Source organism: Astatotilapia calliptera, chromosome 7 (genome assembly GCF_964374335.1).
Source record: "Astatotilapia calliptera chromosome 7, fAstCal68.1, whole genome shotgun sequence".
Taxonomy (NCBI): domain Eukaryota; kingdom Metazoa; phylum Chordata; class Actinopteri; order Cichliformes; family Cichlidae; genus Astatotilapia; species Astatotilapia calliptera.
This window is the reverse complement of record NC_137428.1, coordinates 50,321,820-50,346,586: the sequence shown is the minus strand read 5'-3', so window position 1 is coordinate 50,346,586 and position 24,767 is coordinate 50,321,820. Positions and strand designations below refer to the sequence as shown.

Below are 24,767 nucleotides of genomic sequence, written 5' to 3'. Positions count from 1 at the left end.
ATATAGGGGAGACCGGGGATAGTTGTAACATTTTTGACATTTCTGTCTGTAAATTGGAGCTCTTTTAAGGTAGTGGATTCAAAATGTAATGCAAAGTATTTACATGTCTCGGCTATTAAATAGTGCAGCTATTTTCTCTGCAGCACAATTACCCATTGCATGGTATGGCCTCAAACACAAATAGTGAAATGTTACAATTGACCCCATAGTGTGGGTTAGTTGTAACATAGTACCCTTATTTCAATAAGGGTACTAACAAAACATTAACATGTAATCTTTGTTTATTCAACACATGAATGCACTTAGAGCCATTTATGTAGCTCTGTGTGTGTGTGTGTGACAGAATGCAGAAATCTAGCTTTTGAACATATTCCAACCCCCCCCAAAAAGACAAATTATGGAATTTTCTGCAACTGAATATTTCATTAATTTTGGTTGGTCTTCCTTGAGTTTGGCCTCATTGGTTCAGTGGGCATTATAACCTACAACTCTTGCACCAATTTTGAACATAACAATGAAGCTGAAAAAAGGTAGTTGTTCACCAGCATCGCAATTCCATTACTTTTTATCATGGCTTACCTTGGTGTGGTTTGCAAAGTGCTTCAGAAAGATGAGGAAATCTGTTTCTTGCACCCATCCTGATTTATTTCCACTACCAGTACTTCCTACTGGTCCATCTCTGACACAGTGGTGTGCATAGTGTATGTGTGGGAACACAAACAGTGGAGGAATTGTGTTGCCAATGGCATTAACCGCATATACAAAAGTGACCAGTGAACCTCTCTCTGCTGATGCCGTTGCCCCAACTTGTTTAATATAAGTTAAAGTAATAGTGTGGTAAGTTGTAACATCTGCATTATTGTTACAACTGACCCAGACTCCTATAGCCATGAACTAGCTAACATTACAGCCAACGGCTAAAACATTAGCACTAAAGACCTACACAGAATATATCCCCATAGACATACAAATAACATAATTTAAGTTTGATGACTTTAACTGCAAAGCAGATAATGCTATTATAAATTGAAATAAAGTAGAAAAACTTACTTTTTGGCATACAAATTACTTTTTTTGGTGTTAAATTGTCTGTTTTTGACAAAATGTGCTGATTTTTCACATGTGATAGCAGAACTGAATTGGGCATGCACAGGATGAGTCACATCATTTGAAACTTAGCCCTGATTGGAGAAATTGGAAGTGTTACAACTGACCCACGTTACAACTATCCCCGGTCTCCCCTACCAAATATAACGTCTCAGAACACTCCAGCTCACATGTTAGTCTGCTCCAAGCATTCCCACAAAGGTCAGAGTTTTTTAGTCATTAATACGTCATTTTTCTTAACATAATTGGTGATATAGGTTACAAGCAAGTCTGGCGCTGAACAGAAATTGTCGCGCTATGCTCCTTTATTTATTGTGCATAAATAGTAAATTGTCCTGACACAATATTGCGTTTCGCTTCTGTTATTATGGTACATTGACAAAAACATATACCGTATTTCCCGGACTACAAAGCGCACCTAAATATTAGCCGCACAAGCTAAAATCAGGGGAAAATCCTGTTTTGTACATACATTAGCCGCACCTGACCAAAAGCCGCAGGTGTTTCAATGTTGACTTATCATATGTAAGAGAATATGCACAAAGGGAATTGTCAGGAAAGAGATGGCTGTTTGGAGACATCACTTTTATTAATATTTTGAAAAACAAGTTATGGGTACATATTTGCACATGTAGTACATAACAGTAGCCTACAGCACACCAGAAAAATAGATTCGGACTACCTTTTAGGCTCAGGTGCAGTGACACAGCTTTAACAAGAAGAAAAGTCAGTCATTCACCACCATCTTTCTCTTCTTCCTACACACTAAAACCACCAAAGTCCTCTTCTCCAGTGTCGGATACAAACAGGCTCAGGATGGCTTCGTCATCCACTCTCCGCTTCTCTCCTTCGTTGTCACTTTCAAAACCAAAGAAATCCTCATTGTCAGTGTCAGAGTCGAACACCCTCAGAAGGGCCGTGGCGGTGTCCTCCTCTCCATCATGCAGCAGTCCAGCCCTTCAAAATCCGTTGGTGATCGTGGATGTTTTCACACTTTTCCACGCTGTCAGAATCCACCGGTGGAGTTGGGCATAACTTGCTTTTTGGGCATAACTTGCAAGTTTATCGCCGCTCATCATCCACGACTCCCGCTGAACGCGTACCGCTACTTTGAAGTTTGTTTTTCGCGCTACTTCGTACGGCACTACGTTGCCTGGCGGACGGACATGTGACTAACATACCACTCTTGAACCCCGATCCTTCCGCCAGGCAACGTAGTGCCGTACAACAGCGGAACACACAAAACAAATCGTCTTACGATATGACAAAAATCACGGACAATCCATAGAAAAGCCGCACCTGACTAAAAGCCGCAGGGTTCAAAGCTTGTGCAAAAAGTAGCGGCTTATAGCCCGACATTTACGGTACTTTTATTCACAGGATAAAACAGTTGTTTTGTATCACTAATTGTCCAGTGCGATTACAGCATACAATATTATTGTCACTGCTACATTTCTGTAAAGAACCAGAAATTATTTCCACTACTAATTAATTACCGCTGAGCTCAAAGGTTATATTAATAAACGGTTAACGAATGTGTATTTATGAAGACGATTTGTGAGACTGGTAAACTTACCTTTGTTCGTACGATGGTCTTTCGTTCTACACGGTGCATTTCAAGGTCCTGCACCCATCCGTCGGTAAACTGTACCTGGGCTTGTTGCAGTGACCTGAAGTTACTAAACTTCATGAGTGTATGCACTCACTCCAAGAACCGTGTAATTATAAATATGAGCGTGGTGAAAGTTGGGCAGCACGCTAACGTCTTTTGTCCCTCTGTGTGCTCGTAAGGGTCTGACACTTTCACACCTTTGATTTTTTCCTCGTATCTTTTCTTTGACTTTTCATCAAGTCTGTCTTTGTACGGACCAGCATTGTTCTCCTTTTGTTTTGTACATTCCTTTTTTGTGCGGCAAAGAAAAAACAAGAAGGTATTGGAACCGGAGAATGAACGTTTTGCGGTGCTGCAAATGCTTGCATTTGATGCGGTACTTGGATTGTTTTGCCACGAGTTCACGGCATGCAATGCGCGAAAATCACGTGATTGCTAAACAAGGGGGCGGGTGCATTCGGCCTCCTCGGCTGTAATTGGTCCAGCCCAGAGTCGATCATGACCAATTGGCCAATCCAACACCTTTCATTATATATACCCTTCCTAACAAAAAAAAAAAAAAAAAAAAAAAAAAATTTAAAAAAATCCATCGGCCCATAAAAACAAAAAATCGCCAGTGGCCCACTGGGCAAACGCCCGGTATGCCCGATGGCCAGTCCAGCTATGACAACAACCGATCTGCTGGGATGACGAAGTGTTTGTGGGAGTAATCTGAGAGTTTATTACCTCTTTATTTATCTTTTTCCATTTTGCCTCATTTGACTAGTTTCCTGCATGTCACCTTGCACCACCACACACTCATCACCAAGCATGTTTTTTAGCAGGCACAAATCCACATCTTTTGGCATCATTGGCGTCAATGAGTAATAAACAGTTACTTCATGATTTTCTTGTTCAGTAAGTGACGACTCCCTCCCCCTACAAAAGAACACACCTGTTAGAATCTGCTTAATCCTAGCCAGCGGCCCTGCTCTCTCTGTGCTTTCTGGGGCCTGGTCTAATCCACACAAGGGCTCCGGGCCAAGGCCAGGGCAGATTAGACCCCCACCATCAATTTATCCATCCATGAACACACACCTCTGAGTCTGGCCCCTATAGCAAGTGTTTGAATTGGCCTCTTAATCCTTGGACTCAGTGGAGCCTTCCACCCGAGCACACAGCCACCTTCCCCCTCTGCCCAGACTTAATATTTATGCATCTTTTCCATACCCACTCACAAATCTGGCCCAGCCCAGCACTCACCACTCTGACCCCACCCAACCACTACCCCACTCTGCCCCCACCTCCTTTCCCACTCTGCCGCCACCTCCTTTCCCTCCCCTGGTGGGACTGAAAGCCCATTGATTTGTTGATTTCTCCCCTTTTGTCTGCAGTCGGCCGAGTGTTAACGGGACATCCAGAGTCCAGAGCGCTGTGACAGGACTTTTGGCATGGGAGATTAAGGTCCTAATCTGGGCATCTGTCAATGTCCAGTACTGCTTTTTCTTTGCCGTTTGGAGAGGGGCCTTTTCTTGAGTTATTTTCAGTGTTAATTAGCTGTTCAAGCTGAAGACCCCCTGAGAAAAAAGAAAACTCCCCGATTCAAATAGAGCATAGAGGCAGTTTACAAATAAAGCCACATGTCTGAAAGCAGTTGGGCAATAAATGAAGTTGATTGATTTCTAATGCTGGTGGTGCACTGTGTTAACAAATACATCTGTAATCCTGTGTGGGCAGTTCATTGTACTTATACCACGATGTAGTACAAACACACATCTGTGTGTATAGCTAAGGTTGTCTAAACTGTGGCAGTGTAGTTTGCAAATCAGTCCTTAGGTTATGTCCTTTATAAGTGATGGAAAAATTGTGTAACAAGGAAATTACCACCAAATTATGTGATATTACATTAAAATTATCTAATGTATGGTAAAAAAACCCAAAACAAAACAAAAGAAAAACATTAGAAAACTATATGCCACCTACACCTATATGCCTGCTCATAGGGGGTCATCTGATTGTTGGGGTTTTGTCTGTTTTTTCTGTATCATTGTTGGGTCTTTACCTCACATTATAAAGCACCTTGAGACATCTGTTGTTGTGATGTGCAGTTTAAATAAATTTCCGATTTACATAAATATAACTGCATTGAATTGAACTGACTATATCAGGGGTCTGAACCCAGGCCTCGAGGGCCGGTGTCCCTGCAGGTTTTAGATGTGTCCTTGATCCATCACAGCTGATTTAAATGGATAAATTAACTTCTCAACATGTCTTGAAGTTCCCCAGAGGCCTGGTAATGAACTAATCATGTGATTCAGGTGTGCTGACCCAATGTGAGATCTAAAACCTGCAGGGACACCGGCCCTCGTGGACTAGGATTGGGGACCCCTGGACTATATCATACAACTGTCAGGTTATAGCATTAGCAAATAGTGACCCAGGACTTAATGAGTCTATGTCTCCATCTAGTGTTGTGATATCAGATTTTCAAGTCAGTAGAGTTGAATTTGATTCGAAAGTTGAGAGATTATTTTACACAACTCATTCTTTGTGTTAGTGTTTAAGGTTTTTACATGAGCAAAAAACTGGAGGAGAATGTAAACCCAAAGCGTTTGACAGTTTCACAAGCTCAAACTGAAAGAAGGACATGGCTGAATTTTGCATGGTTTTAGAATGTAGTAGAGTTTAACTGCAACAAAAAATATTGATGACATTTAGTAAAAATGAAATTTTAGGCTTTTGGAAGATCAGATATATTTCTGTGCTAGTTCTCGTGCATTTCATGCATTTATAAACTAAAGTTATGGAGAATTATTTGAACTACTTGTTTAGGCTATGAACCCTGACAGATGAGATTGAGTGAGAGAAGCTTACATCCTCATCTATTGGTAGATCAAGAGGTCGCTAAAGTATGTCTATTAAAAACAGGATTGCATTAATGCATAAAAAAACACACATTACATTCCAAATAGTATGGCATTTATTGATCTGGGAATAAAAGAATTATGTTTTTAAGATGATCTCACAGTAAAAATACAATTTTCACATCAGTAGCAAAGAAGCAGAAAATTCTTATTTTCAATTAGAAGTGAGTATAATACTTTTGTGATTGCTGTGCAGCAACAGTACTGTCTTTCATCAGCAACAAGGAATGATATATTTAATTGTAGATGATAAAGCACTGTGTCTTTACGTATGATGAAACTTCAAAAGCATCTGCAACAACATCATTTTTTTTTTTTTAGTAAAGTAAAAAAAAAAATAACAGTACATGTCACATGTATAATCATGAATAAAATATTACTGTTAAAATGTATAAGGTGTATTAACAGAATTGCACTTCAAGTTGAGCATTAGTGGCTGATTTCCACAGCTGAGAATCCTGTTTGGATAAACTTAACCCGAGACGATCTTGTCACATGGCAACAGTGGGTTGACACCGATTTTCTTGGCGCATTCATTCTGCAGGAAAAATACAAAATGCTAATGAAGTTAGCATCATGCTTAAAGAGGTTTTAAATAAAGTCAGATTGTATTTAGGTAAAAATACTCTCATTTACTTTCTAGTTAAAAACATAAACTTGTGTTAATGCCAAGCTAAAACAGGACCTCTAAATCTTCCTGTAGTCTGTGTAGGTTCTCAGTCATCCAGGTTATGGTAGTCTTCAAGCATGTGAGTTGAACTGGATTTGAAAATATTTCACCTTTCATCTGAAAGGCTTCTTGAGTTCTAACAGCTGATGGGGAGTTCCCAGTATTTAACCTCTACGTTGGTTAGAAATGTTCTCATTTTGGACATGGAAGATAGACTGGTTGAGAGGAGTAAAAGAGGCTAGATTTCTATATCTACCTTGAATCAATGAATACAGTAGCCTATGACAATAGCTATCAGTTACCTGCAACACAGGCTTGAAATCCCTTCCCAGGCATTTCATCCCTCACTCACACTTTGGCTGTGTGACCTTGATGGCCCAGGGAGGGGCAGTTTCTCACAAATAAGTCACAGCTTTACTCATATGTGATGCCAGGTCATCAACTAATTTGAAGGTTGGCGGTGGATCCTTGGCTGCTCCGTTCAGCATACCTAAAATACCTTGGGCAACATACTGAACGCCATGTTACTCTCTGATGCATTCATCTGAATACGAATGTTAGATAGAAAGCACTTGGGTGTGGGAAAAAGTGCTTGTATAAATGAGTCTGAATGAGGGAATAAGGCATGTTGTATAAATTGCTTTGACTGGGTAGAAAAATGCTATATAAGAACCAGTCCATTTACCAATACCATTTAACATAGCTCATGCAACACTAGAGGTTAAATATCTGGGACTCTATCAGCTTTTCTCTAGAGCAAAATGTGTGAGTGTAACTGAAAACAGAGCAGGAGCTATTTAATTAACACTTTTTTTTTCCTGGCTCCACCAAAGAAGCACTCTCACTCAAATCAAATGGAGTATTTCCAGTAAAAGCAACAGGTCTGAAGAAAAGCATTTCATGTTGGGAGCTCTATGTGAAAAAGGACAACCTTTAGCCACTGCAGTTTAGACTAGCATGAGAACATCCCCACTTCTTAGCTTTTACCATGTATTTGACGACGTTGATGTGGTAAGGGATCCCACCCATATCCTCACATTTCTTCATGTTCATCCTCTCTGGATCTCCGGCAGCCAAAACAGGAGTGTCTAGGTCAGCCTGAAGCAGATAAGCCACAAAAAAGGAACAAAGAAAAAAAGAAAGTATAGAGCAAGAAATTCACTTTTAATCTGCAAATGTTTGTCCCTACTTGATTTCATAAAACAAAGAAACTGTAACTACTGGATATCAACTGCATTTTTGATTAATCTTTTTTAGCATTTAATATTCCATCACTGGGAGCAACTCACAGGATTCAGGTTTCTATGGATGGACAGCAGATCTGACATCCTGTCACTGAACCCGGGAGCAAAGTTCTCTGGATTGATTGCCACAAAACACTGACCCTGAAAATACGAAACAGGTGACACTGTGAGCTCATCAAACATGAACATCAAACAGAGCCTTGACGTCAGATGACCTATATCAGAGTCACTAGCTGGGCCTCTGTTTTAGATAACAGCAGTCAAACACTTCAGACTTGTGTCATGCTGATTTCTCTTCTGCTGGTACATGATGGCTGATTACTTTATGAACTTTGCCCCAGATCTAATAATCAGCACCACATTATCTGCAGTGTATTATCTATTCTAGCTACTCAAAAACTGTATTTTATCATTGCTGTGGGAGCAAGGGGGGGTGTTTGAATTATTCTTAATAAAAAGGTGATACAACAGTTTCAACTTGTTTCTCAGTCTGTTTCATTTCACAGATAAAACAACAACATGACTTTTAGAACACTTTGTTATCAGTTTTGTCACAAGTTACATCAGGGACATGTTAAAATAGAACCAGTGTGTCCTTTGTATTTCACAACTAGGCAAAACAAGATGTACCAGGTTTGCAACACGGTCTGTTACTTTCCAAGTGCGGATGTATTTGCTGTACTGGGCACCAGCCAAGATGCCACAGAACACCTCCACCATCATTCCCAGACCATAGCCTTTGTACCCTCCTGAAGATAAAAACACAGAAAAACATATGCATGGAATAAATGTATTATACTGATCCTAGCCATCAATGGCATGTAATTCCACCAGTTCTGATAACTGGTTTCCAATTAATCTCCTATATGAGTTTCTCAGATCTGTGTATCTTGGTATAGATGAAGCACAAATCAGCCAGTTAGGATTGTGGTTCAATTATATAGACTTAAAAAAGCAAGCAAACAAACACATATTTCACACATGAAGAATGAAAACATTCTTGACAAGATCTGTTGCTTCTGACCTGTGGCTTCACTGCCACCAACAGGCACCAGTCCTCCTCCAGTCAGCACTCTCTTGGGGTCTGTTGTAATTTTTCCCAGAGGGTCACAGCCCCAGCCCTCAGGAATGGGGTCTCCACGCCGCTCATGAAGCTCCACCTATGCACATTTATATACAGTACAAGAGAAGAATGTTTCCACATTAAAAATGTTGTTGTTTCAGTGGTCAATCACTGCTCGCTTGCATTTAATTTGTTAGCAGCTTACATGTGCAATAAACAAATATGCAGCAGTAGAGATGTTGATCTTACCTTTCCAATGGCTACTGCTGAAGTGGCCATGTCTAAAACAAAGCTGTCTCCATCTTTAGCAGGAGCCGCAACACTGATGGGGTTGGTGCCCAAAGTACACTGCAGAGTTCACAGAGTTTGAATAATGAAGATTTTATGATCAAATTCATAAATATCTTAATTAAAATGTCGTATATTGCATTAACTATGGATTCTTTTCTAAAATAGTTAATACATATACCTCTTTAGCACGTGTGGGAACCACCAGTGGTGATGTGTTGGTAAATGACATCCCCTGTGGAGTTTAGATTTTTTCTTAGAAAGTTAAACAAAAAGCAAAAGCAACTGATCATGCTATGATCTAAAGAAGCAGCTGAGAAACAAAGTCATTGACATCTATCATCCTGGAAGGAAATACAAAGCTATACTAAAACATACTAAATCTGGGCCTATAATTGAAAAATGTATTCTTTCTGGGGGAAAAAATCAACTGAAAAGGGGGAAAAAAGATCAACAGACAAACATTTCACTCACAATCATGTTTTCTTTCAGCGCCTGCATTGCATAGTATCCAGCAATGCCATAATGGTTGGAGTCTAAAAAGAAAAAGGTCACATATAAATTTAATAGCTGAACAGCAGTGGTAATGCACTGTCATTGTTTTAGTCGTCAGATTTGAGAACTATCTCTCCACTATAAATAAGTGTTGAAATATAATAATTATATTTAAAAACTCAAGATTTTATTGATGAGATCAGAGCACTTGTTCCCCTTAAATGAAAGTTTCTTAAACCTCTAAGAGCTAAATCATCATGGGCCCCAATCCTAATCAAACCCTGTGCAATCTAATTATGTAGGTTTCTTTGTTGTTTTTAATTGTTATCTTAAGTTTTGGCAGTCAGGCAACAAGGAAAGCAATAATTCTAATTTACACTCTTAAAAACTACTTAAAGATTTATTTCTCCAAAATAGAAGTTAAGGGTAGGGTTATTATTACCAATAGTGACTTATGACTTCAGAGGGTTAATAAAGTCTAACTGAGTCTTATATACCTCACTGAGTGTTAAACAAACCAAACAGTCAACTAGTTGCTGAACAGGAATCATGCACTTATAAAGGCAAGATTTTGTATAATCAAATACTTTAGTAAATATCTATGTAAAATGAACAGGTTTTTAAACAGGGCAACAAATGACAGACATATATTGCTTGTTTAGTATAAGACCAGTTATGTCTAACATAGTGCACTATATTTTGGTTCTTACTGGAAGTAAAATGCAAACAGTTCAATAATAAATGATCTGGAAACCTGTTTAACTGTGTCGCCACTATAACATTTCCTTGAAATGGGACTCACTGTGTGCCACCACCCAGCCAATGCCAACGTCGTTGGCCTTTTTTATGGCCAGATTCATACAAAAGTTTCCCACCACCGGGCCTAAGAGATTCTTCCCATCCACCAGTGCTGTCGCTTCACTCTCCTTTTCTACCACTGGCTCACCATCCTTGGCACAGATGCCAGTTTGAATGTCCTTCACATACATGTCTGTTAAAAATATAGTGAGTACACATAAACGACACACAGACTTAAATTTAAAATTACTGCTGATGTCTCCAGCATCAGTGAGGAAAGATGCTTAGTTTTTGTGCAAATAAGACACAATGATATGTACAGTGAGGATCAAACAATGAAGCAACAATGATGAAAACACAGTTTTGAAGGAGGCTGACCCATCCTGTTGAGTCCATGGCTGTAGTGGCCCCTGTGGTCTCCTTCCACCAACACTTCAGCTAGACTGCGAGCATGATGCTGCTTGGTACCCACTGCTGTCATGCACCTCTCAATGAAGCCTTTGACCTCCACCTCGCTGATCAAACATCTGCATGGGGAACGTGATATTTAATAAGAAACATTTGAAACAGTAGAGTAAAGATGATGATGTGATCATACTGCTTGTTTAGATATTGCATGTACTAAAAACACATTACACATATTACTTTTTTATCAGTCATATCAAATTCAACGGTCGACAGTCCAGTTATTTACTCTAACATGAACTGCTGATTTTCCTTAAATTGCAGTTTATCTTACCTAAAAATTTGAATTATATCATATAATTATATGAAATGTATTGCTTTTATTTTGTAAGGTTAAATAACCATCACCATCTTGGCTTCTTGACCTGAGTATATTTGGATGAAAGGGGTGGCTAGCTAATTTTATTAGAATGGTGCAGTGGTACTTCATTTATATAAGTGTATTAAATGCTGTGTCACTTTTGTGCAGTGAAAGACAGACATTTAGAAAGCCACAAAAAGTTCACACACCACACTCTGCAAATCTTATCAATACTTAACCATAAAAACATTTATTTATTATTTATTTTCACAAGGCTTGGGTGTATCATATTTTCTTTACCTGGTTTGTCCATGCACTACATCCAGTGGCTCATCACCACACTGGAGCATCTGAAAGTGGTTGGGCTTGCCCTGCTGCCTGTGTAATTACAACTAAATGCCAAATAGGACAAAATAAAACACACCTAACATCTATTATTGTATGTATTTTTTACTACAGGTTCATTCATTTTCATTTTATTAGCACCAGAAGTTGTTTATTTGGAAAGCATAGCTAGCATACCTTCTTTGTTCTTTCACTTTTGACACGTGGATATGAATGTGTAACACACATGACTAGGCTGTCAGCCTGTCTAGTTGTATTACAATTGTCTCCTTGATGAGCTTAATTAAATGTTTCTGTGTAACACATCTGCATCTGTGTGAGCTGAGCTGATTACATCATACATATTTTGTGTTCACCTTTGAGCCCTGCGTAAATAATTGTTTTGGCTCACTGCATCTAATTAAAAATCAGTGCACATGACCATGGCAGTCAGTTAAACTACCACAGGAGTTTTCTGCCTGATGGTCTAGCTCTCATTCAAAGACTGGAATCAAGAACAGGACATAAATAAAGTAAACTGCAAAGCTCCCCCATACTCTACACAACAGTTCCACCATGGGGATTTGTTTCCTGCCCTGTGCTAATTCAAATTTCCATTTTTGAAGTGATTGCAAAACCTGTAACCACACTGATGATATACTTGTGGTAGGACTGCCTTCAAGAGAACACCTGAGGAGTATATTGTGAACTTCAACATGGCCTGGCTTTCTTACATTAACTGGCTTGACAAAACCTAAAAGCCCAGTCAGTCATGATGTGTATCATGATTAGTGGTTATCAGTTGGTTATCAAACCTTTCTTTCCTTCCTGTAATAAAACAAGTTTGAACAACTAATGATACGTTCTGAGTGTTTAATGGTGAAAATGTAATGCTTTTCATCCTGTCGTCATTCTCATCCTCCTTTTTGCTTCTTTCAGAATCAATAAAAATAGACATAGAAATAATTTACCCTGAGACTATTTGTGATAAAAAACAAAACAAAAAAACATTTCCTTTTCTTTTGTAAAATTAATTTCCAGCAAGATATTTTCACATTCCAAGAATTACCCAAAAGAAAAAAAACAATAAAAGTAAGACAAGTTAATGAAAGTTTAACATAATTGTGTATAATGTCATTATTGTTATTTAATGCATTATTATTACTTTGATGTAAGGAGCAATTTACCATTCTTTATTTTTGGCCAGATTTTGGGCATTGCACTCAAAACTAGAGGTGCATGGACAATTCAAATATTGATAGCATTGATACCAATGCTGGTATTGGTATTGCTTAGGTTCTAGCACAATAGTATCAATACTGCGTTTCCAGGTTGCCAGCCAGTTAAATAATTATGATATTATCATTATTATCATTATTATCATTAGTAGTAGTAGTAGTATTGGAAATGAAAAATGCCTTTCAGCTTTTCAGTTTCAAAAAACATGAAATGTTGAAAGGTGTGTTTTGTTGTATTAACTAATTATTGTGGAAAGTAAAACTCACAGTAATTTAGGGGTCATTAAAATGTGTTCAGAATTCGCACATTATTTATGATTCATCAAATGAAGTCGTAGCACACTGCTCTTCCCTACATTAGCTTTATAGGTTAAAAGTATCGGTATTACCAGTAATGGACAAATGCTAATGATTTGGTGGCTCGACACCAAAAAATGTAGGATGGCACAGCACCGCTGTAAGCTGACGTTTACGGTTTTTTCTCTAAAATCTAGCAATTACGAAATGTAGTGAGATGGTAGAATATTAATAAAGATGGAGACGATAGAAATACTAAAACACGGTAGAGGTAAACGTCTTTACACATAATAAATAATAAGCTACTGCATCACAAAAGCACTTTTTGTCGCAAGTCTTGCGATTATGTTAATCACAATGAAAAAACTCTTGGATGAGTTGCTAACTCGTCTTGGCGCACAGGTTTTTAATTCATTGACTGAATCTACAGGTGTCCTTTGACCACACTTCTAACCACGCTCCTACCTGTTCATGCTGACTTTGCTGTCCTTTCACTATGATGGTCTGTCGATCCTGGATCAGATGTGTTGGGGGTAAATCCGATGACCTGGCAACTTTCCTCTTCAAGTGCCTCAATGTTAGGAAACGCCCCGTGTGTCAAAACTATCTGTCAGGTGTCTCTGCCCGTGGAGAAGCTTTGTGATTTGGCAAGGTCGTGAACCTGCTGCTTTCGGGATTTCCATTATATCGTGTCAATTTAACCCAGAAAGCACATTCTGATCACAAGTACAAGTCAATGAGTTTGGCAAATAAGTGTCATTGGCAATAAAATGTATTTTTCAAGAGAGATCTGGCCAAAGAGGGCAGCAGAGTGGAATCACTTTTTGGCACACCTGGCGCTTTCCGTTTTCCTGCTGTTTTAATCGCGCTCTACTTTCTGATTTCTGTCTCAAAGACCACCTCGTAAACGTCGCACCTTGCGTCCCTAATACAGAGCTTATACAGACATGTAGGTATACACATAATTTTTCTGCTTAAAAACACAATTGCTGGTAATACACAGGTTAAGAATGGACAAGAAAAGCCCTTAAGAGCTGCATCATTATACCTCAGCAACTCCTTTTACATTTGCGGGAAGACTGAGAAATTTCTCTCTGATGCATTTTTCATAATCTTAATCGAGAGCGGAGGATCACAACTTTGACTACACTGCACCCACCCGGTACCGCTGAAAACTGCTGTCCTGCACCAGCAACTCCCCAATCACGGTCTTAAAGAAAAATGTAATCTTTATACAACTTATTTAAATAATAAAACAACATATATTGCTATTTAACAGGAAATATTGCGAGTCAGTTCGTTATTTTTCGCAATGCTTTCATACACAGGGTGCTTTTCAAGAGCAAAAGTGCAAAAAAAAAAAATCATTACCTTTTAAATAAATGCATCTTAATGCTGATGGTACATGCAGGAAAAAAAGCATGGAATGAAAATGTTTACTTAAAACCCGTGAATAAAGCTTTATTTATAGTCATGTCCTTTTTATTCAGCCACAGTTTCTTAGAAAAATGTGATCCGCTTTAGGCCAAGGTGTGATCAGGTCCAGGAAGAGCCCTTATTGAGTGCCAGATATTGCAAAATATTGTCTTTACTTCGCAAGAACAGATGATGTCGGAATCACTTTGACTAATAAGCAAGTTTTGAGAGGTTTCCCCCAACAACAAACAACAACAACAACAAATGGAGCCCCAAACTATGACAGAGCCTCCACCCTGTCTTACAGATGGCTGTAGACACTCACTGCTGTACCTCTCCCCTGACTTCCTCCAAACATATCAAGGTCTAGACTGAGAATGAGTGAACCAGCTGAAGTTGAAACAGAATTACAAAACAGAGACATAATCTTGAATACTTCTTTGAGCTAATGAGACTTTTTTGATAGATGTATGAAAGCTGCTTGGAAACATTTCATATGGATAATAGATTATATCTCTTCATAGTTAATGAATAAACCTTTAGTCTTTTTCCTCTCACAGTGATGTGATGTAAACCAAGGTTTTTCTTATATTTTAAATTTTTATTTTGAAAAGGCCAAGGAATGTCTTGCATCAGTGAATTAGATGCCAGTCTCTTTCTTTGAAAGCTTTCTGTCCACAAGGGGTCAGGCAATCACTGAATGCTGGGATGCAGAAACATAGAATATGCTGCAGCAAACAACTTTAAATCTATATACATACATACATACAACTTTATATATATATATATATATATATATATATATATATATATATATATATATATATATATATATATATATATATATATATATATAGAGAGAGAGAGAGAGAGAGAGAGAGAGAGATGGATGGATATTTACAAAGAAAATAAGCAAAGAAAACATGATGTATCTTAGACCATAGTGATCCTGTACAAGTAACTTACCAAAAGTTGCTATAATTTTTGCTTGTTTTTAGCACATTAACCTAACATGAATTATATTTGAGCCAACCCACAAGAGAAATTAGCTTTTCACATTACGCTTCTGTTTCTGCTGGATCAACTCACCAAAAGGAGCTGTTCCTAGGCATAAACCGCTCTTGCAAACCTACATTCTGGCCCTATGTGTAAATGTTCGTAGTGCTACACTTCAGTTAGGTCATTCTGGTGCTAATAAGGAGACAATGAGATATTTAACCCTCCTGTAGCGCTGCAGTTTAATGTAAACACTGTTCAAAACAACATGACCATTGTCCTGCTTCAATACAACAACAGCCCAGCTATCTAGGCTATCCATAAAAGGGAAAACATGTAGCTGTGGTGTGGCAAGAAAGCTTATCGAGTGTTACGAAACAAAATTTAGTCTTTACTTGCTCTTAAAACCTGGACCGTGCTACAAGAAGAAATGATCTGGGAATCAGTTTGACTTCTGTGTAAATGATGAATTGTAATGACCAGTACTGGACTTTTGAGGATTGTACCGTAGCAACCGTACTATATTGTAGGAAAATTTTGAGTCATTGTACTCCAGCGATGGATTCCATAAACCACTCCTGATTGCTGTGACGTTGATACATGTCCTACAGACAATGCTGACATCATTGAAACTATGTGACCCTTTATGAATGACTTGAAGCACATTTTTCTCCACAGTGTCATGTGTAGAAATCATATTCATAATCATATACATCTTGGAGCACATTGTAGAACACCAATTTTGGTTAGACTCAAATAAGTGATAAGCCAGAGTGAGACTAAATACAACACAAAAGCACAGCATCTTCACAATTTCTACACCTGGTTAGTACCCTTGTAGCCCAGATGTTGAACCAGAAAATGTTTGCTTCAGGTGGCAATGTAATAATGTATCTTTATGTATGAAAAAGAATAATAATTTTAAGACTATGTATCAGTTTTTCTCCGTGACAGAAAAAGCTGCTGTTGCAAAGAAATATGTCTGTGTCCTAAATAAAAATATAAATGTGTAAAATTACAGCAAAAAGTTGATAGCAGATATCAACTCTCAACTATTTGATAGTTCATTGGCCAAGACTGTCCAGTAATGATACGGTTTTTATTAATTCATAGAAAATGTCTTGAAAAAGTGTTTAGTTGTTTATCTTGTTGTAATTTGAGTAAAAGTACTTTTGTTACAGTGCCATAAACCGGTAGCTTTATGGTTTGGTTTTGACATAAAACACTAACAAACCAATATTGGAAAACTAATGATTGAGTTTAGGTTAGTGTAAATGTTAGAGATTCAAGATTCAAGAAGTTTATTGTCATATACACCACAAAATACATTGGTTACACTGAGCAATGAAATTCGTACTGTGTGAGTTACCTTCACACAACTATAAAAAAAAAACAACTGAAGTTCATTGCTAAGAAGTTTTTCCGTCTCCTGACTGACTTGATAGCACGAGTTTAAGCAGTCCTCCTGCACGTCTTTACTCCCACAGGCCTCAGCTGCGACTCGAGAAAGAGTATGGAGAAGTTAGCACCACCTCCCTATGCAGTGCCGCCTCCTATCCTGTAATTCTCCATGGGTCAGACATCTGTAAGCATTTCTCTCAGACCACAAGAGGAAAATAGAAAGTTGGAAGCTACAGGCTGTGATTTGGGTGTGTATAAATAAAGTTGCTAGCAAAGGAAAAGCTGCTAATGTGATGGGAGTCCAGAAGGTGGGAGGTTAGTAGGAGCAGGACACCCAAATCATCAAAGAGTGGAAATGAGTTGCAGGAGGGCAAACAGAGCCTCTGAAGAATTATATGAAAGGTTAGTTTCTGATTTGCTCATGAGGTATTCGTGGGTGTATATTTTACATATGTAAGTACAAGTTTGATTCATTGCATGTGTGGCTAAAAACAAAACATACATGGAGCGTACATTTCTAAATGATTTCTCTTTTTATGGGTTGCACCTGGTAACCAGGGCTTAGCTGAACATGAAAACACTTGGAAGGGTAAGTCATTTTGGGACAGCTGTTGCAAACGCATGTCATTATAGTCAGGGCTTGATCAGGGCTGCTGAGGGGTGTGTTTAATGTGCTTATACACCACAATCATTTAATCATTAGTTGTTATTAATCTCTGGTTCTCTGCCACAGTGTGTCTTTTATCCTGTCTCCTTCCCCTATAACCCCCAGCTGGTCAGTGCAGATGGCTGCCCCTCCCTGAGCCAGCGTCTGCTGGAGGTTTCTTCCTATTAAAAGGTATTTTTCTTTCCCACTGTCGTCAAGTGCTTGGTCATAGGTCATTTGATTCTTGGGGCGTTATCTTTGTTTTTCTATGGTCTTTACCTAATAATATAAGGCATCCTAAGGTGACCAATGTTGTGATTTGATGCTATGTAAATAAAATGTAATTGAACCATATGGTATACTGCTCTATCTGTATCTACAATCTTCACTCCTTAAAATATAAGCAACGCTAGAACAAATTGAAGAATGTTGTCAGATATATTACCAATTATTAGAACAAGTAATAATTTGTTTAAAACTGGTGTTTTAAGGCTGTTCTAATGAGTCCATCTGCAGTAGACGAGTAAACTAACAAAAACATGTTGACTCTGAAGTCTCAGAGTGCTAAACAGGGAGCAACACCCATTCAGTCTGTAATAATGCCTGAGCAAAGAGCAGATTGAGTGGAAATGAGCCATGTTGCCCCTTCACTGCAGGCCTCCACATTGGTGCTGACTCCTCTGTAGTGGTCGGCACTGCCTCAAAACTGCAGGGCACATTTGTGCAGCTTCCAGAAATAGGATGTGCTGTATATAATTGGCAAAACAGCAGGCTCACAGCTGCTATGAAAACAACCATGCTTTTCCCGTTGCCTTAGAACCACCCTACAGGCTTACATATGAGGCCCAAAATGATACCTTTAAAGTTGGGTGTAGGTGCAAAACCGCAATATAATGGAGCGCCTCTTTGCCTCTATGTTCCTGAAAGACCTGAAAAGCATTTGTAGATCTTTGATGAATTGAGCAAAAGTTTTTTTAAACAAAAGAATAAAAGTTTTGTGCTAAAAGTGTTAACAGTAACTGGTTTATTTAACTCATTTATAAGACAGCAAGAGAAATTCAAAATACTTATAAAATCACAGGAATAGTGATAAAAAATAAATGTGTGTCGTGACTAATAACATTTAAAGCCTGCTGAGAGATAAAATATATTTGACTGTCAATGCAAGATGAATGTTGATTGTCCTTTTGTGAAGTGGTTTCTCATCCTCGTGGTATTCAGACATCAGCTCCACAGCCCCCTGTTCTCTCTGCTATTCCTCTCTCTCCCTCTCTCTCTTTTTCTCTAACCTGACAAAAGATCATTCAAATTCACTCATAAATACAATAAATAACAAAAACGATGCAGAGTAGCTGCTTGCTCAGTCTCTCAACTTGATTCAGCTCCCAGTCTCAATACAATACTAATACTTATTCAGTCTTTGGTCAGCTTCACATCTCTACTGACCAATCCTAGTAAGGCTGACATTAAAATGGGGAAATTTTAATATTAGTGTTTCAGATCCCATGTGTGAAATTTCTGTTATGCTTTTTCTTAATGTGTTTGTTCTTAATTTTTATTTTTTGTAAGTTTAAGTTTACTTTTCCGCATTTTTGAGACCATCTCATAATGCACTGACATGATTTCCTTTGAGTTAAAATGGTATTTTGGCGCTGATTAGGGGGTAGAGAGGCCAGCCCAAGTCCAGACTCCCATTTAGGTTAGGAGTGTAATAAATTCTCATGTCAGCCTTCATATTCTTGATTTAAATCAAATGCCTTCTTCATATATCACTCTTATCTCTTGCCTTCATCTACCAGCTGAAAAGTTTCAGGAAGTTTTGGAGTCCATCTTCTCCAAGGAAGTCGAAAGAGCCCTGAGACGAGCCCAAGTGGACGAGCAGGAGGACAAGCAGGACGATGGCCAGGAGTGGAATGAGAAGGTTCCAGCCGGCTGCCAGGATGTTGTACCATTTGGCCTTGTCCGAACACTCCTGAGCCAGCTGCAGGTTGCCCTGAGTCTTTTGGTCCCTGGCCTGCAAAGATGCAGGAAGACAAATTCATATTAAGACATCTGGTGTAGTCAGTTTTAACTGGTAATTTAAATATGAAGACTCCTCAGCATCAACGTAACTTTGTGCTGAAAGTCTGGGTAAATTCCCAGATGATTAAACATGCAACTATTTTGCTGGTAATAACTGAAATGAGTAAAGAAAATGAACAGCCTATTTATATATTGGTTGGGTCTGATTATTGGGGGGGGGTCATAACCCCCCCTGGAAATTACGCCCCTGCTCCTCAGTCTCATAAGTCTTGTGGGACATCTAGAGACATTAAAGCTTCATCTGCACTACATAAAAAAGATAATATGAATTCACTGTAAATAAAGAAGGTAAAACACAGATCATCTTTTTGTTTATAGACAGCTTGTCCCACAGATCTGGTTCAGTGCTGACCCAGGGCAGACTGAATAGCTTCTAAGTGTATCCATTTATTGTGGAAAGAACCCAGCCAGGGCCTTCCATACAACTCTCTAATTTCCCATGAGTACTTGCCCATTAGAAAGATACCAATTATGCCATTTTTAACTCCCCAGACAAGGAACCAGTGACTGTCTTTAATCTGAGTGCTGAGCCAGTGGCCCTGTGATTCTGAGCTGCACCGCGTGCATGCAGAAAAAAAATTAAATAAAGGGTATACACACCCTTTTGTGGTGAGATTTTCGGGAACTTTTATTTCCAGGTAGTCATGCGGTGTTTCCAAACAAGATTTGAAAATGCAATTTTCCAGGACTTCTTAACTTTTTAAAATGTGTTAAGTTTTTTGTTTTGTTTTATGTTTCTCTGCAGCTCCATTCCTGTGGTAAAGGGCGCTCCTGCTTTCTACTGTGTGAGACATTCGACCAGAGACAATAATAAGTCTTTACATGCTTCAGAATCTTACTGTGTTTAATCAAACTCAAAGATTTTGCAACAGAACTTTTACACAGAGGAAAAGCTAGAAGTTGTTCTGCTTTTTACACATAAAAAATCTGTAAAAAAAATAAAGTAAAATGTACAATTTTTAAATGAAGAATGCTTCCATATTCATTTTATAAGAATTTTTTTTAACACCTTAAAAATCATAGGGTATGCAGGGTTTTTTCCCCTCTTTTTACAGTTTATACCCTCACTTACACATGGTTAAAAGAAAACAATTTTCTTCTTTTTGTCAAAAATGTAATTGCTGGTTCCCGCTGCTTCTTTTAGAAATGTTATTGTAGGTGCAGCCACTCATTGGTGCTTGACTTTTGCCCATTGTTTCATAAGTATCCTTGCCAACTTTGCACAACTTTTGCTTTTGCTGCCAAGTTTCATTGCAGAAGGCTGAGGCAATTATAGTAACACAATGTTCTTGTTAGCATTAAGCTGTTCAAGACTGACAAAAGTCTAGTATTACACTGCATAGAAATTCTTCCATTTTTTTTCATCAAGTGTATCCAAGTGTTTCTGCCTTTGTTGTTTTCAAAATGTTTTAATAAAGAGTTTAAATAACTGGAGACAACAATGAAGGCTACTTTATTTAAAAATAAATACATTAATAGAAAGATTTGTTTTAATTGGGACTGAGTTAACAATGTAGACCCTTCTTTGTTAGATGTCTGTAAATTGATTATAAAACATTTTCAAAAGCAAAGAAAGAAAAAGAGCACAAGGCCTCACCTTGATGGAGTAGATAAGCGCCATGAAACCCAGACAGCAGAAGTTAACATACAAGGTGTTGCACAGCGACCAGACTAGATAGTCTCGGGGAGGATTCTTGCCAGTGTTCCCCATGTTCACTACAGTGGATCCAACAGGCTTGCGAGCAGATTTGCAGTTGGTAAGAGGGGTGCAGTCGGAAGGGAAGTTGTAGGAATGGTTGTCCATTGTTAGCGTTCAGAGAGGGGAATCCTAGCTGTAAGTGGATAGACAACTTTGTGAGCTTGTTATCCTTCCAGATGCTTGGTCCTCGTCTTGAGAGTACTCCCCCCACTCCTCTATGCGAGAGGCTTAAAAAGGCCCATAAAGAGGGAGGTGGCAGGGAGAGCATCCATGGGCAGGGTCCTTTAATGCACTGCAGGTCTGTCATTATGTGGTCAAGCCTGTGAGACTGAAATAGAGATAGAGAGAAGAAGACAGGGAAACAGTTCTCTGAGAGAAAGACCAAATATATAAACTGTAGCTGAGAAAAGTATCCAAACAATAATTTTCCTAGAGATTTGAAGGTGGTGCGTGGTGATTTGGGTGAAGGTGAAGGCCATTTGAATGATGTTGAAAAGCCTTGATATGTCTGATGAAGAGTCTGCCAGAGGTCTTGAGGCAGGCATCTGTATCTTGGTGGGAACAGAGTGGGTTAACACAACCAACAGGACACATTTCTAAAACATATAAGAACCATTAGTTCAGTTCATTTCATTTGGTTTTCATGTGAACGGTCACAGTTTCTTACATAAAATAAAGTAAATTACCCAACCTGAACATTATTTTTTAAGCTGAAGCCAAACAAATTGTAATATTTGTAACAAATTGTAACAGTTGCATACATTGAAGATCCCACAGTAGATGGCCACTGACCAATTTATGCTGCACAATAGGGTTAACCAGGGTAAGAGGATACGCTTTATAATCAAGTGCTTGTCCTTTTCATTGTTTTCTTTTTTTTTGAAAATCATTTTGATATAAACACAAGGATTATATACATTTGAAAGGGAATTAAACAGACTCAACAGACTATGTTTTAAAAGACCAATGAGCCAAGTAGTGAGATCTAGCTTCCACCAACTGCGCCTTATCTCTAAGGCTAGGCATTATGTTCCGCATGAGGACCTGGAGAAGCTTATTCACGCTTTTGTGACCTCCAGGTTGGATTATTGTAACTCCTTGTACTACGGTCTTCCCTCTTCTCTTCTTCTTAGACTGCAAACAGTCCAAAATGCAGCAGCCCGCCACTTGACTGGTACGAGGAAATTTTGCCCTATTACTCCTGTTTTAGCTAGCTTGCATTGGCTGCCCATAAAGTACCGTATTCAATTTAAAATATTACTCCTTACATTCAAAACTATTAGTAAATTAGCGCCGAGTTATCTTAGTGAACTTCTCAAACCACATACTCCTGCTAGAACACTTAGATCTGCCACTCAACTACTTCTGATGCAACCTAGATCTCGGCTGAAGTCCCCATGGTGACTGTGCGTTTGCTCTGGCTCGACATCCGCGCATCTGATTTATTGTTATGATAATAATAAACGTTTCTTTGCGTTAATAATACAATAGGAAATCAAACATCACTTTGCACTGTCTATTCCCACAGTATCATCAAAGATGCACATAATAATTATTAGTGGATCAGGGTTCAGCTACACATGAAGAATTTCAGACATTGAATCAAAGATGTCGGCCCAATATTTTTTAACCTCGGGACAAAAAACAAAACTGTGGCTTATGTATCTTCAGCTACGGAGCATTTCTCACATATAGGAGAGACCTCAGGGTATATTTTATTTAACCTTTCTCTAGTAAAGTGTAGATGAAGCTTTAAACTGAATCAAGAAGTGTTTTGCATTATAGGAGCATTTATGGATATTCTGCAAACCTTTTTCCCATTGAGTGTCTGTGATTATGATACCTAATTCTTCTTCCCATTTAGATTTGATAAAGGATGAGCTTGCAGGGTTTACTAACATTAAATTCTGAAAGGTGCAAGAGATAAATTTCTCACTACAAGGTGAAAGTTGGAGACACTTATCAAGACCGGAAATGTTGAGACTCTCAAAGACCTGTATATTTCCTGACAGAGTCTGGCAGGTATCTAAAAAAGTCTCTTCCTGATAGCTTGTATATCTCTTGTAACTGATTGAAAGAGGCAAAGACACTGTCCCAATATAGATGACTGACTGAGCAAAGTCCTACCTGTTTTAATGCATTGTCTAGAATAGATGGTTTAAAAGATGGATTGCCTACAATGGGTGTAATAGGGGATAGAGACTTCAAATTAAAACATAGTTTAATCTGCTTAAAAATAGATAGGGTGCTATGTATTACCACATTGCCATCATACATAGACTTATCAATGGGCAGTATAGCTATATAGTAAAGCTGACAAGCTTCCTGCTCCAGTTGCGACCATGTGAGGGGATTGCCGTTGTCTGCTAACCAGTATGTCATAAATTTTATATGCAAAGCCCAGTAATAGAACAAGAAATTCAGAAGCGCTAACCCTCCCTCCGTTTTAGACTTGCAAAGCTGTTTCCTAGCAATTCTATGTGTTTTGTTGCCCCATAAAAAAGGTAAGAGGAGTGAATTCAGGTTTTTAAAAAATGTTTTAGGAAGGAATACAGAGAGATGTTGAAATAAGTACAACCACAATCAAAATTATAATTTTTATAGGATTAACTCTACCAATGAGTGATATAGGAAGTGAATTGTACACTTGACTGAAGCTCAGATATTAAGGGAGAGAAGTTAGATTTTAATAGAGAGGAATAGCATTTTGTAACCTGAATACCCAGATAAGTGAGCTTCTCATAAGCTATACTGAATGGGAGGTTTTGCAGCCATGATGGGTTACTCACATGTATTAGTTCACTTTTATTCAGATTTATCCTGTATCCAGAGAAAGACCCAAATAACTTAATTTTGTCTAATATGGCAGGAATAGTCTTTCCTGGCTGGGTGATATATAATAACACATCATTCGCATAGAGTGAGATTTTATTAGTAGTTGTATCAGTATTTTTTTTAAAAAATAGATCCCTGTTTTGTCGCTCTATATAAGCCAAAGGATAGTGATAGATTCTGGTTGGTAAGAATGCGAGCATGAGGATTGCCATAAAGAAAACTTACCACTGAAATAAATTTCTTGCCCAATTTAAATCTTTCCAATATTTCGAACAAATAGGGCCATTCAATCTGGTCAAATGCCTTCTCAGCGTCGAGTGCCAAAACTGCCAACTCTTCTTTAGGTCTGGCAGTGGAGTAAATAATGTCGAATAGTCACCTGAGATTAAAAAAAAGAATTTCTCTGGGGTATAAATCCAGTTTTATCAGGGTGTACTAACTGTGTTAAAAGGGGCTTAATCTACTGGCAAATACTTTAGACAATAGTTTCCCATCCAGATTTAGCAAGGTGATGGGACGATAAGAACCTGCATTCTCAGCATTCCTACCTTTTTTTTTTTTTATAAATAACAGTTATAATTGCCTCTGTAAGGGTGGGAGGGAGGACTTTATCTGCTAGAGCTTGAGTGAATGTTTTATGCAGGTATGGGCACAAAATCTCACTAAATTTCTTATAAAATTTGCTGGGGATGCCATCTGGTCCAAGAGCCTTATTGGTTTTACTAATTGCCTTCTTGATCCCCTCTACTGTTATTTCTGAGTTTAAGCATGTGAGTTCATCCTCCCCTAGGTTTGGAAAAGTGCAGCTATCCAAGAACTTTTTCGTAGAGTCACAATCTATATTTTGTTTAGCATATAAACTTTGATAAAATTGGAAATAGTGATTG

The 24,767-nt window shown here is 38.4% G+C and overlaps 2 protein-coding genes across 2 annotated transcripts; both read right to left on the bottom strand.

Moving 5' to 3' along the window:
* Window positions 1–5,660: 5,660 nt before the first annotated feature.
* LOC113026440 (putative oxidoreductase YjmC) lies at window positions 5,661–13,417 on the bottom strand. Its single transcript, XM_026175245.2, has 11 exons — window positions 13,271–13,417; window positions 10,559–10,707; window positions 10,185–10,373; window positions 9,362–9,423; window positions 9,069–9,122; window positions 8,849–8,947; window positions 8,561–8,696; window positions 8,167–8,285; window positions 7,582–7,677; window positions 7,280–7,390; window positions 5,661–6,160 (listed from the first exon to the last, which is right to left on the bottom strand). The coding sequence occupies exons 1-11, from the start codon at window positions 13,276–13,278 to the stop codon at window positions 6,095–6,097; spliced, it is 1,089 nt and encodes a 362-aa protein (XP_026031030.1). The 5' UTR covers window positions 13,279–13,417; the 3' UTR covers window positions 5,661–6,094.
* A 4,856-nt stretch (window positions 13,418–18,273) lies between these two features.
* Window positions 18,274–21,306, bottom strand: LOC113026451 (interferon-induced transmembrane protein 5). Its single transcript, XM_026175259.2, has 2 exons — window positions 20,944–21,306; window positions 18,274–19,278 (listed from the first exon to the last, which is right to left on the bottom strand). The coding sequence occupies exons 1-2, from the start codon at window positions 21,148–21,150 to the stop codon at window positions 19,057–19,059; spliced, it is 429 nt and encodes a 142-aa protein (XP_026031044.1). The 5' UTR covers window positions 21,151–21,306; the 3' UTR covers window positions 18,274–19,056.
* Between the last annotated feature and the right edge of the window lie 3,461 nt (window positions 21,307–24,767).